Source organism: Nycticebus coucang, chromosome 15 (assembly GCF_027406575.1).
Source record: "Nycticebus coucang isolate mNycCou1 chromosome 15, mNycCou1.pri, whole genome shotgun sequence".
Taxonomy (NCBI): domain Eukaryota; kingdom Metazoa; phylum Chordata; class Mammalia; order Primates; family Lorisidae; genus Nycticebus; species Nycticebus coucang.
In genome coordinates, this window is record NC_069794.1 from 68,293,710 (window position 1) to 68,313,312 (window position 19,603).

The window sequence follows — 19,603 nt, forward strand, 5'->3', positions numbered from 1 at the left end:
CAGGCCTCCTGTACGAATGCCAGCTCTGGCTGCGGAGGAAATACAGATGGACTTGGTCTCTCTCTTCCTCCCTAGCTTCTGATTATCAAATTGCTTTTCTCCTCAAGGGCCTGAGTCCTGCCCTTGCCTGAGGTAACCTTCTCTCTGACTGCACTGACAAGAGTCTTGTAAACACTCCGGAGAACCTTTTGCCCCACACCTGCCCTGCACAATACCCTGTTGGGAAAGGAGGCTGCCTCCCTATGCCCTGCCCCTGCCCAACCTCCTCCTCTTCCTTGAGCCTCCACACTCCCTAGCCTGGGCTGCCCCTCTCAGCACCTCCAGGGGCACTATGCTTTGCTTTTGTCCGTGCCATGTCTGCCCTTCCTTGAAACGCTAGACGTCCTGGAACAGGGATCTGTATCAGCCACCACTGCACCCCTGGGCTGCGGTCCTTAGACCGGCCACCTCAGCAATGGCCTCCCCTTTCTGGGGAGATCAAAGGGCCTTACCCCTCACCAGCGCTCTGAAGAGACTGAGCAAGTGACTCCAGAGTCCCGGAGTCGGGTGGGCTCCCGCGTCTTCACCCTGCAGCCACGCCTTCGCCCTGTCTAGAGAAGCGAGAGCTTGATGACCAATTTCCCCTAAGGTCAGATTTTTCCAACTAACTTTACAAGAAAACTAAAGGAGAAATAGAACAAAAAAAAAAAAAAATACGAAAGGATGAAACAACTTCAGAGCACACATTCCAGGACCTTGCAAGACGCAAGCCTCCGGGCGGAGCCTGGGGCGGCTCGCGGAGAACATACTGCGCCGGCCCTTCTTCCCCTCCGGGCGGGGCGCCTTACGTCCGCGCGCACGCGCACGCACGTAAGCCAGACGTCGCGGGCCCCTCTTCCCGCCCGAGGTGACCCACGAGGTGATCCCGGGTTCTCATTGAAGCCTGCTTTTTTTCCATTCCCAGATTGGAGCACCTCCCCAGAGTCCTGCTCTTTAAATGGCCTCTTGAGTCTTCCCGCGCTAGGCCCGACGCGAAGGTGCCCTCTCTCTCGTCACTGAGTCTCGGTCTGGTCAGACACTCCGTTCCACTTTATTTTTGTCTGCAGAGTGTCCCCTTGCTCTCCTTCTTTTCTTCCATTCCCCCGCCTGTGGCGCGGTCCAGGCCTTCAACTCTTACTATGAGAATACCGCCCACTTCCCAGTCCCTGCTGTCTGAGGGGGCCCCTCTTTCTTGAACCTGGCTTCCAACAGCTCCACCCCCATCCCCCAGATTGTTGGAGGCGCGCTCTTCCCTTCCTTTCCTGTGCTGCAAGTGTTTACTGACTGCTCTGTGGGAAGTGTGGCCACAGCCCCCCGCCCCCCTTATCCAAGCCTCATAGGGATGTTGCTGTGCTCTGAAAATGTATTCCCTTCTTTCCTTCTCTCCAAAACTACTACCTGTAATCTCATCTACAATTCCACTCTTCCACAATGCTTTCCCCGACTACCCATTTTAACATTAATATCTCTTTTCTCTGAAATGCTTCTGCACATACATATAATGTAGCAACCCGATTTACTGAATTTTCCTATCTCCACAAGTAAGATTTTAAAATACAGACCATACCTTAAACATCTGTAGCCAACAAAACTTGGGGCCCAGAATGGGGCACAAGGTTGCCACTAGTCTTGCTTGACCTGATTAGAAAAGGCAACATATCCTGAAGGTCAAGGGGAAGGCTGAATAACCGTTCTAAAAGAAAATAGAACTGTTCAAAGAATATGAAAGCAGCCATGTAAACTTCGAAACATTAGACCTGTTACTCACTAGTGTAAGAATTAAATTTTTCATCAAGACAGAAACAGATCAAATGCCATTTCCTGGATATCATTAACGTCTTATGTGCAAGTAATACATAATCCTACTACTATGGTTTTTTAGTTCAGTTATCTAAAATGGGCTCAATAATGTAGGGTGCAGTATTTTGTCACTAGGTTAAATGCACCTTGCAAAGTTAAGCAGTCATCCTGAGCTTTGATAAGGAGCATACGCCTATGTTTTCCTCCTTCCAGCCATACTCAGTTCATTTCATTCACCAGCACTTTGTGTGACCTCAGCCTCAAAAGATCCTGGAGCACCCTCACTTATCGGCTGTCTGTGCTTAGCCCAAAAGAGTCTGCTGTGCTAAGCATGCTTTCTGTCTTTCCTGATTGTGCTTACTCATTGATATTAGTGGTATGAATTTAAAAGTTATTTTGGTAAAATGCCTCCAAAACTTTGTATGTCACCTACAGCCAACTAAAGTCTGATAGTGAAGGTGGATGCTCTGGAGGCTTCTGTGTAGATCTGACCAGGATCCATGTTGTCAGTCTTCCAAATAGATGGCCAGTCCACTGGTTAAATTTTTCATTCACGCATGCATGCGTTTTATAATCCAAAATCCTGTCCTTTGTTCAAACAAGAGGCCATTGAACAAAACCCAAACCATGAAGTGTCAGGATGCTCAGCAGTGGATGGTGGGGACACAGACACCCTTGCCTTTGCTTGCTTAGGGCTCATTGGGGAAACTGCTTTCTCCAAATACTGCTCCTGACATGGGCAACTGCCAGGCAGGAGAATGGAATCTCGTTAAACTCTCAGCGATCCCACAATCATTATCCTCTGACATTGAGCTAAGTGTGCAAAGTGTATTGTATTTGGCTGTGTGCTTACTACAGACGTGATTAAAGAGATGAAAGGAGTCTAAACCATAATGAAAGACCAATGAAAAAGGAATCAGCTATTATTTTCAAAAACTAGAACTTAAAAAAAATGAAAGTCATGGGCATTTATCTTTTATGATAATCAATGTGATATGTCATTACGGAAAATGCAAAGAAGTAGGTAAAGAAAAAAATCACCCCATAGAAACACTCTTCTTAACATTTCAATATGATTCTTCCTTTTACTGTGTGCCCATATGAATGTATGTAAAAATGCTACTGTCACTCATATTGCATTAGACCATTGTCATTCATCATTATGGTGTCAGTATTTCTTCATGTCCTGAATGTTCTTAAAATTATATTTAATGTCTACTTTATATTTTAGGAATTATGAATGAACTGTAGCTTTTCATTTTTGTCAGGCCTTATTCCATAAAGAATTTAAGATAGCGTATCAGTTGGGAATTATTTTGTCTGCAAACAACAACAAAAACCTAACTTGAACAAACAGGGTTTTCCCTTCACATGAGAATTCTAGAGGTGGCTTATGGGGTTGATTCAGTAGTTCCACAATGTCACAGCAGATGCGCTGGGCCTTTTCTTTACTATTCCTTCATCCTTATTGACTCATGCTTACAAGGTAGCTGCCCAGCTCCAGGCATCACATCTGTATTTCATATGGCAAGAAAGGGGAAGAGACAGCACAAGAAGCACTTGCCCTTTTCTTAGGAAACCAAAGCTTTTTCAGACATTCCCTAGCAGACTTTTTACACCTCACTGAATAGAACTGCCTTTTATATTCACCTCCAGCCACAAGGGAGGGTGGGAAAGCAAGCATTTTTCTTCCCAGTCACGTTAGAGGCAGGCAAGAGAGAGGAGGATAGGAATAGGAGCTGGACTGGCAGGACAACAGTGTCAGCCACCGGCAACCAGCTGCCATTGTTCATCCTCTAATGAACATTTCTGGCCTCAGTTATTGTTTCTTAGAAGTAACATAATTATAAACTATATATATATTTATCCAAATCTCTGATTATTTCTTCGGTACCGTGTTTTACATACAGGATTAGAGATCAAGGGTATTGTTACATCTCTCATATTACATTACTAAATTTCTTTCAAGAAAGATCTTACCACTGTGCATCACCATGAAAAGTGTGTAAGAGCTAGGCACACCTATTTGGGACACATTCTTTGTTGTCCCATGTCTTGGACTCAGAGCCTTGGCCACTGCCAGTGTGCACATGAGCATCCAGATGGTAACACATCATTGTTCTTGCAGGTTACACAAGGAGGTCTGATGTAATTCTAAGAGCATATATTGAATGTTTTGCAACATCTGGGCCTAAAGGACTCTGGGGAGGGCTGGGCTGATATGGAGGAGTAGTGAGATGCTGCAGTCTCAAACCAGTCTCCTCTGGTTTACCAATTGAATAAACAGTTACTGAGCCTCATTTTCTCAACAGGCACACTGTGCACTTTTGGATGGGACAGTTCTTTAAGGTCACCCAAACACCGTAGAACATTTGTCTCCCTGGCTGCACAGGGATCTGCCCATCGCACTGCCTATTCTGTAATAAGCAGGAAAGTCCCCTCCCTCTGTGCTCTGTGACACCAGCCCAGGGTGGAAAGCCCACCAGGCCTTCAGTCCCAGAACATCACATTAACTGCTTTTTTAACAACTGCATCTGGGAAAGTAGCCAGAGGTATTAAATACCCACACTAATCTCTGCTCAGACACCTCCAGAAAAGCGTGTTTCCTGGTTGTTCTAGCTACAGACGCCTTGAAGGAAAGGCCACATGTGCCAACCCAACCTGAGAGCCAGGCTTAAAGCGGGGAGAGCCCACTACAGCCAGATGTTCTCTAGAGACCAGAGGCTGTGCTTGTCCTGGAAAGTCAGCAGGTGGGGGTGTGGGAGGATGGAGGGAACCCCCTGGAACAGAGAGGGGGCAACAGCCACTAACCAGGAGATGGCAAGGGGGGGAGAGAACACAAGGCACAGTGTGGGCCTGAGGTAGCCACCATCAAAGGGGACTGTGGAGGCAGGTCAGCAGACTAGTCCCTGGACAGGGCTGGGTTTAGTTTGGAGAAACAGCACATGCAAAGGCCTAAAGGTAGCATTTCAGGGACAGAGGAAGTTAGGTTCAGATCCTGATGCATCTTGATACTGCTATGGTTTTTGTCCTATGGGGTGTCCACCCGGAGATGGGTGGGCAGAGCCACCATTAGGAGGCCACAGGACAGTCTGTGGGGGGGTGCCCAACCCAGGGGGGTATTTGGTGAAGAAGCAGGAAGAAACCTAAAATAGTTCCCTGACATCCTTCATTGGGAGGAGTAGATTGTTTTCTGTTCAGTAATTAAGTTTTTGAAGTAAAACATTCTATCCCCTATAAACACATCAGAAGAGGCCAGCCACAGTATGAGATGAGGGAATTGGCAGGATGCTCAATTGGTGAGATTTCTCTAAAAAGCACCAGTGGTCAGAGCAAAACATCGGAAGTTCATTCCAAGAGAAATTAACATTTAGCTCTTTCTTAGCTAGTGAGTGAAGTTTTCTTTTATTTGCCTTTTAACCAAATCATAAAAATTAATGTTTTTTAAACATTTTAAAATTCAAAATGAGAAGTATTTTCTTTGGTCCCACTGGAGACTTGGGGATATTCTAATAGCTGATGAGACTGCTTTCTTCTCTGCAAAGAATGGAACTGTCTTTCAGTTCCCATTTGCAGCATCTGGCTTGTTGGAGCAGCAGTGATACAGAACTCATCTTTGTCCCCCTCCTCTACCAGGGCTGCTCCCATCTCAAAAATAACCCACAGTCTCAGTCCCCACCATCCCTGTGCATGACTGTGGTCCCTGTTGTACCCGGGCTTAGAGGGGATGCCTCCTCCCTGGGGACATTTACCTAATACTTGCTGAGCGGAGGCTGAGGCTGGCCACTGCCTCTGTTGTGGTGGCATCTCTGAGCCCAGGTGGGTGGGGCTGGTAAGCCCAGAAGAACACAGTCTGGTGCCACCCCAGGGCTGGTCTGAGTGTACCGTTTCCACACCCACACATGCTGAACACCAACAAGTATTCTTAGTTGACTGGCCCTGCAGCCCTGCTCTGCTGAGCCGGATCTTGCTCCTGGCAGGGTGGCTGTGCCCAGTTTGCCCTGGATGCTTCCCCGGGCACTCAGCACCACCATCTGCCCCATCTACTACCAATCCAGCTTTGTCCAGGTGTCCAATGTGGACACTTGACCTTAGGTGGAGAAGATATTCCCCTATCAATTGTTTCCACCCAAATGTGGCCTCAGAGAAGGGCCTAGTGTGATGCTAGTCTATCTTTAACACCTTCTAATACTCAAAATCTTCCTCTTTTAACCAAAGAGGGAATGTACCCAGAGTTTTTGGCAAATAATATCCAGTAGAATGTAACAACTTTGTTGTTATCCATGTGTTTATTCTTTTAAGAAAAGTACTCTATTTCCTTGTTTTGCACATAAAGCTAGTTGAGTTGGCAATTTATTCTGAAAGCTAACACTCATTTAAGGTATTAATGCTAATTTTCCATTGACAGTAGTGATGTAAAATTTCCTATTTAAGATAAATTTAAGCATAAAAAGAGAGTTGATTTGGAGACAGAAAAAAAAGCAAATAATAGAAGAGGCATTAGATTAGTCATGAAGGTAGCATGGTGGCATGGGCATGGGAATGACAGCCACTTGGGAAAGGTTGCTGTAAACCCCTACCATGACCAGGAGTTGGCTCAGCTTCTGCATAGCCCCAGAGCTCCTGGGAGAGACAGCAGGAGCCAGGTGGTGGGAACAGGCATTGCTGTCCAGCTCTGGCTTCCTCATCTCTGAATTGAAGTTTAACCGTGGTTCCCTCGTGTATGCCAGCGTGAGTGCAAGGTGACAGCAGCTCAGTGGTATACCAGAGCCCTAGACATTTATTTAGCCCTGCTTGCTGGACACTAGGGGCATGTAGGATAGACACATGTGCCTGCAGAGAGCTGCTCCAGCGCCTGCATTGTGAAGTGGGAGCACAGCCACCCAGAGAGCACGCTTAGGGGCCATCCCTGACGATGGCCTGCCCCTTGGGTGAGGACTTTAAGCCCACCTGTCACAGCCTACGTATTATTAACGAGCATGTCCCCCACCCCGACCCCTTGCAGGTTAGGAATCGGGAGCAATGGGCGACTGGAGCTTTCTAGGGCGACTTCTAGAGAACGCACAGGAGCACTCCACGGTCATCGGCAAGGTCTGGCTCACCGTGCTGTTCATCTTCCGCATCTTGGTGCTGGGGGCCGCTGCCGAGGAGGTCTGGGGTGACGAGCAGTCGGACTTCACCTGCAACACCCAGCAACCCGGCTGCGAGAACGTGTGCTACGACAGGGCCTTCCCCATCTCGCACATCCGCTTCTGGGCGCTGCAGATCATCTTCGTGTCCACACCCACCCTCATCTACCTGGGCCATGTGCTGCACATCGTGCGCATGGAAGAGAAGAAGAAAGAGAGGGAGGAAGAGCTGCTGAAGAGAGACAGCCTGCAGCAGGGCGCAGCCAGCGCGAAGGACAAGCCCCCGGTGCGCGATGACCGCGGCAAGGTGCGCATCGCCGGCGCCCTGCTGCGCACCTATGTCTTCAACATCATCTTCAAGACGCTGTTCGAAGTAGGCTTCATCGCCGGCCAGTACTTCCTGTACGGCTTTGAGCTCAAGCCACTCTACCGCTGCGACCGCTGGCCCTGCCCTAACACAGTGGACTGCTTCATCTCCAGGCCCACGGAGAAGACCATCTTCATCATCTTCATGCTCGTGGTGGCCTGTGCGTCCCTCCTGCTCAACATGCTAGAGATCTACCACCTGGGCTGGAAGAAGCTTAAGCAGGGGATGACCACCCACCTGGGCGCTGACCCTGCGGAGGCCGGGGTGGTGGCAGCGGAGCCCCTTGCGCTGCCCACGGGCTCCAGCCCAGCCGCGGTCACCATCGGGTTCCCGCCCTACTACACGCAGGCCCCATCGTCTCTGGGACAGGCCCGGCCTACAGGCTACCCTGGGGCCCCGCCACCTCCTGCTGTGGACTTCAAAGTGGTAGCTCTATCTGAGGCGCCAGAGAAGGGCCACCCAGCCAAACTCTACAACGGCCACCACCACCTGCTGATACCCGAGCATAACTGGGTCAACCAGGCGGCTGAGCAGCCGGCCCCTGTGCGCGCAGCCTCTCCCCTGGCGCCCACGCCCACGCCAGTGCCCACTCCCGCGGCGCCCACGCCCGTGCCCACACCGGTGGCGCCCAGCCTGGCAGGCAGCAGTCCCCAGCCGCTCCCGCCGGAGGGCGAGGGCGACGGCGAAGCGGAAGGCAGCGGCAGCAGCCTAGAGGACAGCGCCTTGGCCGTGACACACGAGGAGGAGGAGGAGCAGGCGGTGACCACCGCTGCCGAGATGCACGTGCCGCCCTCGGAACCTGCTGACCCCGCAGATCCCGCAGACCCTGCAGACCCCGGGCGGTCCAGCAAGGCCAGCAGTGGGCGAGCCAGACCCGATGACCTGGCCATCTAGTGCTGGTCTCTCCAGACAGCTTTATAATATTCTTTTTTTCTAGAAACCAAAACCAAAGTGCAGTTCAAACCAGCAGGTAGAGATGAAAATGAGCCGCTGGAGTCCGGGGAAGGCAGACGGTGGAGCAGAGGAAATCAGGTTTCCGTGTTTAATGCTTGCTGTTCTTAGCGCTGTGAGTTATAGTGGGGGGGGTCAGCAATGTTCTGAGATGGGGGTGGGGGGGTGGGGCAAAAGGGTCCTTTAGAGACCTTCACGGCAGCCTCGTAGCCCAGCAGCCTGATTGCTGTCAGGCCTGGCCTGCGTCTCTGTGGGTAACTGTTCTGTCCTGGTGAAGCAGCGTCTGCTGTCCCTTCCTGGCAATTAGGTTTCCTATTCCTCAGCTCTGCAAAGCCTCTGGGCAGCGCATAGTCACAGGGGCACTTAGCTCTATCTCGTTTTGATAGTTTTAACTTCAAGTTGAATTTCATTTGGGATATTTGCCAAACTGCACTAAAAAAAGATTCGGAGCAAGTCTATATAGTGTCATTTGGGTTTCTGAAATTGCATGTGAAGCCCAAGATATCAAACTGCAGGCTTCATGAGGAGGGACAAAGAGCATTTACCCTTTGGAGGCAGATTCCATGGGTGAGGACCACAAAGGTTGCTGGTAGAAAGCAGATGGTGGTGCAGCAACATTTGAGAGCCTTTTTAAACATCTGAGAAAATTGACATAAAAGTGTGTCAGGTATACCTTAGGTATTTATTTTTAAGACGATATTTTGTGCTTTGATCTGAATGGTACAGATAGGCCTATTTTCTCCCACTTTTTTTTTAAATGAAAGAGAAATAGTACTGTTAAAATGGATACTGACCAACAGAATGCTAATTTGTCCTAATACATACCAGTAAAGATTTTGAACTTTCTTTAAAAGAAAAATCTTCAGCTTCATGAGTCAGCTAATTACAATGAGAATGTACTATATAAAATAAAAGCAGGGGGAAAATTTAAGTTCATTTCAAATACTTGAAGTTGTGAAGTTTTTGAATGGGAAATTAAAAGTTAACTACTGTTGCCAGGACAAATTATTTATACAGATGAATCAATGACGATCTATGCATTGTTTTGTTTTGTTTTTTTTTTTTTTAAAGACGGTACAGAATAAAACACTTCAAGTTTCCTAACCATTCTTTGTGGGCAGCCTGTTTGCTTTCTAAAGTGTAAATTAAAAGTGTCTGGGTTTTCCTGCCTGGGTAAGGCATGTGCCAGTGTAGAACGTATGCCCCATTTTCCATCCACACAAGAGCCATCCTGACACGGAAGGCTATTTAAATGTGTGGGCTTGGCTGGAAGACGGCAGAACTTTCTGTACAGCACACACTGATATAACGTCTCAGTCACTATTTGTTTATAAAACCATGAACAATAATAATGTTGAGCCTGTCTTTTCTCACACTTTTCACCTCCAACTTCTACTGAGTATTGTCAGCCCTTATTTGACAAAAGACCATGCACTTTTCCAGTTAATTCATTTCTTTTTATCAATAACTTTCATTTCTGGATGATACATTTGGGGCCACACTCCACAACATTCTTCTATTTTATGTCATAAAGGGTGCTCCATTAACAATCTGATGAAAAGAAGTGCTGTTTGCAATTCTCAGATTCCTGTATGCAACTAGTATTTCCTGCCAGTCAAACACAAAAAGTTCATCGATGCATTCTGCTCAATTGTGGGATGCACTGAACAATCTCATAGGTGAGAAAATGCTAACTTTCCATACTTATCCTCGAAGCCTTTCTTGATCAGATTGAGAAAGAGAATTAATCCCTTTGGAAAATTACTTGAGTGACTCTTTTTCTCACTTCTGCCCTGGCTAGTGCCTAACTGGGGCTATCCTAGAAATAACTTCTCTCTGAAGTTAACTCATCACATGCAGAGGATGCCTTAGGCCTAAGGTAGCAGGATTTAGCTCTCCTGAGTGAGAAGGGCTGCTACAAAGTCCTTGTGTGAAAACCGTTCTGATAAAAACTTTGACCATTTTGGAAACTGCGATAGCAGTCATTAGAGAGCACAGTGCAGCTCACAGAGTGGATGTGATACTTATTCAGTTCTTTAGGTTCTGCCATAAAAAGAATAATAATAATAATAATAATGAGCTTCTTGTTCACCCACAGTTTGATTTAGATTGGGGTTGGAGATGAGTGAGAATTATAATCGTATCTAGTTTTTACATTTTCAAACTGAATTTATTCACAATATGTTTTATGGGAATGCCAATATTATGTGATTGACCATAGTCTAGTTGGTCCATTTAAGGAGTGGGTAGGAGTGTATGATTAGATTCATCTACTTGAAAATCACTAATATATAAAGAAGTGAGATTTTGCAACAGACAGTGCCTGTGGTATTTTTTCAGGTTAGTGCACTGATTTCAATTCATGTAACAAATGAAAGCATGCCTTAAATCATGTTGCTATTTGAGGTATTCATAATCCCAAAGGCTGCATCCTTCTGCCTGATGGGTAGTGTGCAATTGTTTTCTACTTAACCATTCATTTTAAGCATTGAAATATGCAATTAAAATAGAAATTGCCTTTCCCTATGGACAAGATTCCAGACATGTTTTTTCTATGCTGTTAATTATTTGAAAATTGCACTAAAACTATTATTCTCTTGATGTAATAAAAAAAATTTTTTAAATCCCTAAGCCTATCTTAGAATTTAAAAGTTATATCTTTATATTTAGATACACATTTTTTAACCTGCTATATACAATTACTTATTCTATCCCTGTTTTCATAAAATATTAAAAATCACTATAGTCAAAATATATTTTTGAAAATTCTGAAACATTTTTATATTATCATTCACTTTCTCCTTTTTAAACTTTGTTTTAGTGAGTTTGTTTAAAATAAAATTGACACACAAAAGCATCCTTCAGTTTAAAACATAAAGAAAAGGGGAAAGAAAGGGAGAAAGAGCAAGCCAGACGCATATATCAGATACAGCCTGACTTGATCTGGACAAGTAAGTGGATCATAGAATTCTAATTCAAAAATACCTAAAATAATGACTATGATACAATTCAAACATCACTTTACAAAAATTAAAGTGGATAGGGTTTAAGTCTCTTCTCAGTTGAGACTTTTAAAAAATTATTATTAATACTTTTTTAATTCTTTAGTATTACTTAATAAAGTTCTCTTTTGTGAAATTTTTTCTTTCAAACTTTTTCTTCTGATACTTGCAACATTAATTCATGGATCTCCACCAAAATAAATACTTGTGGAGAGTATTGCATGATTTAAGAGGGCCAGTGTTGTTTTTGTGAAGATAAATAGATTTTTAACCACCACCCCACCATCCCTGCCCCACACATTTTGGATATTCTAAATAACTCTTGAATATATGTGGACATTGTGCATTTAACATCGGAGTATGTATTTCTTCTTCTAATTTTATATTACGCTGCAAGTCTTGAGCTGACTCACTCTAAGATTTCTTACTGCCAAAGAATTGTTTCCCCCTTTACATTGCAGAATGTCATGATATTATTTGTGGTCAGTTAGAGATTTAAATAACACTAAAAGCAGTGAACTGTTTCTAGAGAGTACTGTATTTGAAGATGTTTGGTGTGTAAATATTAACTTAGCTCATATATTTACAAGACTCATTACTAAAACTGAATTTTTATGCCATCATAGTGTCTCTACCAGATGACATTGTAACTGAAAACAAATATTTTCTAAAATAAGTAATAAAAATTGGCCTTAAATTTAAATTGCTAGTTCTGTAGTTGGTTAATTGTTTTCATTGATAGACTCCCTGAGCAGGTTTTCAGAATTATAGGTTTTATTATATTAGATATAATGAGGAGCAAAACACTTTTTCCTGAAGAAGCAACTTGAGAGATTACTGTGGTGGCTGTTCGGTCTTTTCACAGGCTTCTCCTCACTTAAAAAGCATCTCCCAAAGATTCCTGCTCTCCTGATGTGTTCTCGTGAAGAAACTATATTGCAGAAGTTTGCCTTCTGCCGCCTGAAGAAGGGTTCTCTTAAGCTGCCTGGGGCTTGAAGAGCAAGAGGTCTGTAGCTGACGGCACCTGGGAAGCTGTCCCTAGAGAGTGACACATAGCCTGTAGGTTGTTTGCCTCCGATGCGGCTGGCAGTACACAGAATGGGCCTGATCTCCAGTCCTTGATAGGAAACATAGTTCCCACTTACGCCATTCCTGCTTCACAAACTCACGTGTGAGATAATGGCCAGGGTCATACTGTAACACAAAGGAGACCTGCCTGGGTGCTCTGAAGGTGCCACATTCAAAATGCAGCCCCGCCAAACACAAATCAGGGGGATTTTCCTGTTGGATGGACACTCCACTCGGGGGATAGACTCTGCCTTGGGTGGGTGGGTGCGTGTCAGGCCGTAGCCACAGGCCAAGTCTCGTGGGCCCTGAGGGCCCAGCAACAGCAGACAAGATGTGGAGAACACCAAAGGGGCACAGTGCACCCCAGGCTCCTGGGGAAGGCTGCACCTATGGGTCCTGCAGCCTGGACCACATCCCAAAGGCAAGGGTGGCTAGGGAAGAGAGGAAGCGGAGTCAGGGTGTGGTCTGGATTAGGGAGGCTGCACCCAATGTGAGCCCCTGTTCCCCATGTGGCTCATTTAGGGACCTGAGGAGGCCAAGTGGCCTGCTGCTGGCACCAGAGGTCCAGGCTGTCCACTCCCCATGCATGGGCAGGCTTCAGAGCTATGCTGTCATTCACACTGTCCTTCACATTAGAAAGGAACCTCTCCTTTAGCACAGGATGCACAGTCCTCTGGGACTGAATTCTGTATCACTCCTTTCCAGCTGGGTGACTTTGGGAAGTTATTTACTCACTCTGACTATATAGATGAATTTTCTCATCTGCAAACAGAAAGTTTCAAGGAGTAAATGAGGAGGATGGTAAAATGCTTTGCCTTGTGCCTGACTTGTAGTGATGCTTAATGAATGCAATCCTGGGTGTTAATAAATAAAAATAATCCTCAGGCTGGCCAGAATTTTCTCATGCCCATGCAGTTTTATGTTTTACCTTTATTTTTAAAATAAAACAGCTTCACACATGCGATGGAATATTATACACCTTTTAAAAAGAAGAAAAGTCTGACACATGCTATAACATAAGAACCTCGAGGATGCTATGCTGAGTGAAATAAGCCAGTCACAAACATCATAAATACTGCGTGAATCCACCTATAGGAGAGAAAGCACCAGAATAGTCAAACTCATAGAGACAGAAAGTAGAACGGAGGCTGCCATGATCTGGGGCAGGGGTGGAGAGTGGCTTACCTGGGACAGAATGGCATTTCCAGGGGATGGAGAAGTTCTGGAGGGGATTAGTGGTGACAGCTGCACACTAGGGTGAATGTGCTCAAATGCCACTCAACCATACACCTGAAAATGATTAAAATTATAAATTTTATGTTACATACATATTTTTAACCACAATTAGAATTTTAAAATATATATATTCAAAAGCTTCTCCCCCCAAAAAACTGTTTCAAATTGAATCAAAATATACACATAAAAATGGTGTAGTCTTACACAGCTTGATGAATCTAAACATACCCAAAGCAAGAGATACTTCATCACAAAGCCTCCCTCTCTTCTTTGATTATGTCAGGACTGCCCACTCTGTCTTTTTTTTTTTTTTTTAGAGACAGAGTCTCATTTTGTCATCCTCATTAAAGTGCGGTGGTGTCACAGCTCACAACAACCTCCAGCTCTTGGGCCTAAGCAATTCTCTTGCCTCAGCCTCCCAAGTAGCTGGGACTACAGGCGCCCACCACAGTGCCAGGCTATTTTTGTTGTTGTTGCAGTTTGGCCGGGGCAGGATTTGAACCCACCACCCTCAGTATATGGGGCCAGACCATACTCACTGAGTCACAGGTGCCACCCTCTGTCATCATTATTCATTCTAAATTTCCTCAGAGAAATGAAGCAGGCCATTGGGAGGGAGAAAGAAGGGTGAATTCAGAAGACGGCAGGTGACCACTTAGCCAGAGTCATACCCAAGCACTGATCCTATGTCAGTAGGCCAGCTCTAAACTCATCCCAGAACACCATTATTGGCCTCAGTGTAGAATCTTCTTTGATCCATTTTATGAGTTTTATTACCTTTTCTTCTTTTCAATTTTTTTTAAGAGATGGGGGTCTCACTGTGTTGCCCATACTGGATTCTAATTATTGGGCTCAAGCGATCCTCCTGCCTTGCCCTACTGAGTATAGGTGCATGCTACCACATCCAGCTTCATTACCTTTTTAATAAAAAACAAAAAGATTTATAACTTTTTCAAAACTCTGACCCCAAGGCAGTTACTAAGGAGTTTTTGAAAGAAATCACACTGGCTTCAGATGGTAGTTCCATCTCAGAAAGTTCTGCAGGTTTCTGGGCTTAGGGGGCAGCTGCCTCCCTGGCCCTGCCCTCGAAGTTCCCACCAAAAACTGCAAAATAAATAAATTAAAAATGTTCTAAGTGTCCAGGCTTGGAACTAGAAAGGCCTAGACTTAGGTGTGTCACATAGTATCTGACTTCCAGCCAGTTGCCCTCGCTGAGCCTGCTTCCCAGATTGATGAAATGGAGTTGGCACCTCCATTCCTGTGAAGATTAGGGAAACTCCATGATGTCAGAGTCAAACTGATAAATATTTCATGGTGAGGCCAAGGTTGCAGGGTCCCTGAGCCCCTTTTGCTTCCCTGAGGCTGGAGATGGGTCACAGTCTGTCCCCACTCACACACACCCCTCCAGTGTGTCATGCTCATGAGGGGTCTGGAGCCATAGTCACTGCAGCTCTGTGACTAGTCAAAAGCTGGAAATAACCCAAATGTCCACCCTTGGAAGAACGGCACACGGAATAATTATATGATGAGTATCACTGAGCCTTAACAAGGACGAGCATTCTGACATATGCGGCAACATAAATGAACCTTGAAGACACGGTACTGCATGAAATAAACCAGGCACAGAGGGATAAAGGCCATGTGATTCCACACATGCAGATCTGGAGCAGTCAAGCTCACGGAGACAGAAAGCAGAATCATGGCTGCCAGGGGCAGCAGGAATTCTGCATTTGATGAGGACAGAGCCTCAGTTTGGGAAGATGGAAATAGAATCCTGGAGATGATGGAGGTGATGGCCACACAACAGTGCGAATGCACTTAAAGCAATTGAACCGTGCACTTAGAAATTGTCAAACTGGCAATTTTATGTTATGTGAAATTTACCACCTTCAAAAACTTTTTTTAATAAAAATAAATTTTCTTTTAAAAAAGGAAATGACCTACATTTTCTTTACACCTCTGATCCAGCGTGCGTGACTCTGCCATCCAACTACATATGTGCCACCTTGGAGGCACTTAGTAAATGGTGACTTTTCTTTTTTGTCAAGCTGGCTGGTTATTTTGGTCTGTGTATCTCATTTTCCAACTCAGGGAGAAGTTGTTTCTCTGCTATGAGGTATTTACTACAGAAGAATCTGGTGTCTTGGCTCCTGTCTCCTTGCAGGATTCCCCAGATTCCATCTCCGTGGATGATAAGCCACACAGCACTGGGGCCCTAAGACATTGTACCCCAAGCTGAGAGTTAGCTCGGGGCTGGGTACTGGCTGAGGGTAGCTTCTGCAGCCACATGAGATGTGCTAGGGTTTCAGGGGTCTCCTCTGAGAGGCTAAATACTGGCTCCTGAAGATGTCCACACCTGAATCCCAGGAAATGATGGCTGTCACCTTACATGCCCAAAGGGACTTTGCAGATATGACTGACTTAAGGATCCTGAGATGGGAGATTATCCTGGATTACTTGGTTGGGCCTGAGATATAATCACAAGGCTCCTTCTAGAGGGAGGCACAGGGAGATTTGACTACAGAAGAGAAGTGAGGACAGAAGCAGAGATTAGAATGATACCCTTTGAGGTAAAGGGATAAGTGGCCACTAGGAGCTAGAAGGGCAGGGAAGGGAGTGGGAGCCCCTGGAGGGGGGACATTCTTGCCTGGCTGACACCTAGATTTGAGCCTAGTGAAACTGATTTCAGATTTCTGGCCCCTAGATGGGGAAGAGAACAAATTTGTGTTGTCTTAAAGCACCACATACCTGGTAATTTGCTATAGCAGATATAGGAGACCCACTCTAAAGGCTGGACAAGCCAGGCTCAGTCAGGAAGCCCCCTTCCAACACACACAGAGACACACACATTGACAGGCAGAGACCCCTTCCAGGGCTCAGAGAAGCGGAAGCCTGTCCCTGGCCTCCAGCTTGCAATGTCCTTGAGTACTTTGCTCAGAATGTGTCCTCATTCCACTCAGTAAGTAGCAACTGCTACAAGATTTTCACGTCAAAAAAGGTTTTTCCAAGCCTGGCCAGTAGGGCCATTCCCCACCCCTACTCCCTGTCTCCTTTCTCCATAGCAAGCACAAATCACCTTCTCACAAACTGTCTCACTTATTCATTTTGTTTATTGTCTGTTCCTCTTTCTCTAGACCTGGTTTTTGCATTTGCCTTTAGTGTAGAATGGTGCCTGCATTTCAGTAAACCTGGGCTGAATTTTTTTTTTTTTTTTTTGTAGAGACAGAGTCTCACTTTATGGCCCTTGGTAGAGAGCCGTGGCCTCACACAGCTCACAGCAACCTCCAACTCCTGGGCCTAAGTGATTCTCTTGCCTCAGCCTCCCCAGTAGCTGGGACTACAGGCGCCCGCCACAACGCCCGGCTAAATGGGCTGAATTTTTAATGAAAGAATGGATGCCTGCCTCATTAATCCCATGGCAGTCAAACACATCCAGGACATTGGATCAGACACTTGCAACATAATAGAGCTGGCAATTCACTCAACAGACAGACTATGGGCAACAATAACCTTCCCCTTCTACAGAAAAGTTGTTGCTTGTTCAGGCAGCTTTAGTGTGTGTGGTGCACAAAATGTGGGCCTGACATTTCCTGCTTACCCACAGGATTGCAGACCATACTGGCCTGTAATATGGGGCTTGTGGGGCGGGGGTGGGGTGGGGTGCGGGGAACCTGCAGCCTCCAAGGGCTTCCACATGTGTGTCCTTCATTCCGAATATGAAATAGAGACTCTTTTACTAAATATAGGAAGGGCCCTTCCTTCTAATTTTCCCTGAAAGTTCAAAGCAAATTAAACAAGGAGAAAAAATAGCCTTCAAAAGCCTATTATTCTTTGCCATGAGCTCAGTAAGCTTAAAAAAAAACCTCTTGATCCTGGCCACAGCCCATGCAAACAGGTGCATGCCCAGTGCCCTAGGAGGCCAGCAGGGGTGAGGACAGGAGGGAAGGTGAGACCTAGCTGCACCCACTCCCCTGGCAGTGTCTGTGGCAGACAAGTGGGTACTGACACAATAAACATGCACAGCAGGTTGCTGTGGCGGAAGGGAGCAGAGGAGTCCTAAAACCGTGGCTGTGCTCCGAATTTTCATCTCCAAGGGTCTCAAAAGCCATCCAAAAAGTGCAATAATCAGAAAGCACATCTCTACCTGTGTTTCAGTGTTTACAAGGGTGTGTGTTTGTATGTGTATGTGTGTATCTATGATTACATGTGTGAGCATGTCTGTATGTGTATGTGTGAGCTTGTGGATATGTGCACATGTGAGTGTGTGAGACTGTGTATATGTATATGTGAAAGTCTGTGTGTGTATTTGTATGTGTGTGTCTTGAGTATGAGTGAGCATCAGTATGTGTGAACGTGTGTATATGTGAGCTTGTGTATGTCTGAGCATGTGTATGTATGCATGTCAGTGGTTAATGTGTGTGTGTGTGTGTGTGTGCTCTGTTCCTCCTCATTGAACTCTCAGGTTTGCTTTTTTTTTTTTTTGTGGTTTTTGGCCGGGGCTAGGTTTGAACCTGCCACCTCTGGCATATGGGACCAGCGCCCTACTCCTTGAGCCACAGGCGCCGCCCAGGTTTGCTTTTAAAATATCTAGGGCCCTTGGGCAGCGCCTGTGGCTCAAGAAGTAGGGCACTGGCCTCATATAACAGAGGTGGCAGGTTCAAGCCCAGCCCCAGCCAAAACTGCAAAAAAATTATCTAGGGCCCATGCCAGACAAAATATGAGGCAGATACAAAACCAGAGAATGGGAGTATGTTCTAGAAAGGAAGATTCTGCTTTCTGTCTCCGTGAGCTTGACTGCTCCAGATCTGCATGTGTGGAATCACATGGCCTTTATAATAATTTCTTAAGAAATTATTACCATGGATCTGAGCATGAGTCTAAAGGCTTTTCTTACTGCATCCAGGGTCAAGCTCAGAGCTGCCTCATCCTCACCATTGTGATGGTGGTGATTCCACAACACAGAATTTTTTTAAATTCATTCAACTGAATTCCTAAAATGAATTTATATTATTGTACATGAATTACAATAAATAAAATCGACTTCAAAGGAAATACATATATTTGTGTGTGTGTTTATGTTTTTCTCTCTTTCAATGAACACAAACCCTAAATTTAACAGAAAAATCACCAAGTCTACAGTTTCGTTTACTTGTCACCTCTATGTTTAATTCTAAACAGTTGTTTCCAGCTGAGGTGAGGTCTGGGGGTGGAGGTCCATGAGCAGCCTGGCCCTGGGTTCCATCCGGCTGAGAGACCAGAGGAAGGAGAGCACCTGGATTACCCAGCCCAGGCCTGTGGCCCGCAGATATCCTAAAGACTGAGTGGAAAGACAAAAATACTATAAATCAAATCTTTTATTTTTATTTATAAATATTAGTTGTCTATTTTTTGAGACTTTGGGAAAAAAAATAAGAAGTTAACTGATGACTCCATACTGAACCTCAGAGTCAAAGCAGTCTATGATAGACATACTCTTATCTGACAATGTGAATGTTACTTTTTTGCATTATTATTATTACTATTATTGCTCAATAAAAAAAAAAAAGACTAAGTGGAGACACATGGACTGGCGAAGCTACTGGCCTGGGGCCCATCATCAAGTAAAGGACATAGCTGCAGGGGTACATCTTTTTCCCTGGCTGCTATAACCAACAGTCACAACAGTGCCACAGGTGAGTCCACACAGTGTGGGTCACGGGCAGAGGTAGGGGTCCTCATCAGCCACATCCCCGCAGCTCTGCCTCCACCACCACATCCTTCCCCGGCTACTGTGCAGAGCGCCCTCTGTTCCCCTACTACAAGAGTACCTGGGGTGACATTTAGGGCCCTCTCGGGGCATCCAGGATAATCTTCCCACCTCAAAACCGTTGATTTAGTTCTATCTACAAAGCCCCTTTTACCACAGAAAGTGACATTCACAGGCTGCAGTGACCAGGGTGGACAGGGCTGGGCATTAGCTCAGAGAGGGGCTGGAGGCCTCTCCCAGACCTGCCCCAAGAGCGTGTGCCGGCTCCTGCCCTTCCTCCACTGCA

General features: G+C 45.7%; 1 protein-coding gene across 1 annotated transcript; it reads left to right on the plus strand.

The window, feature by feature from the left end:
• The first annotated feature begins 6,840 nt into the window (after positions 1-6,840).
• On the plus strand, positions 6,841-8,208 carry GJA3 (gap junction protein alpha 3). Its single transcript, XM_053563970.1, has one exon. The coding sequence runs from the start codon at positions 6,841-6,843 to the stop codon at positions 8,206-8,208; it is 1,368 nt and encodes a 455-aa protein (XP_053419945.1).
• The last annotated feature ends 11,395 nt before the right edge of the window (positions 8,209-19,603 follow it).

What these genes read in the sequence shown, in the direction of transcription:
- GJA3 (XM_053563970.1), top strand. Translation starts at nt 6,841, where the DNA reads ATGGGCGACTGGAGCTTTCTAGGGCGACTTCTAGAGAACGCACAGGAG.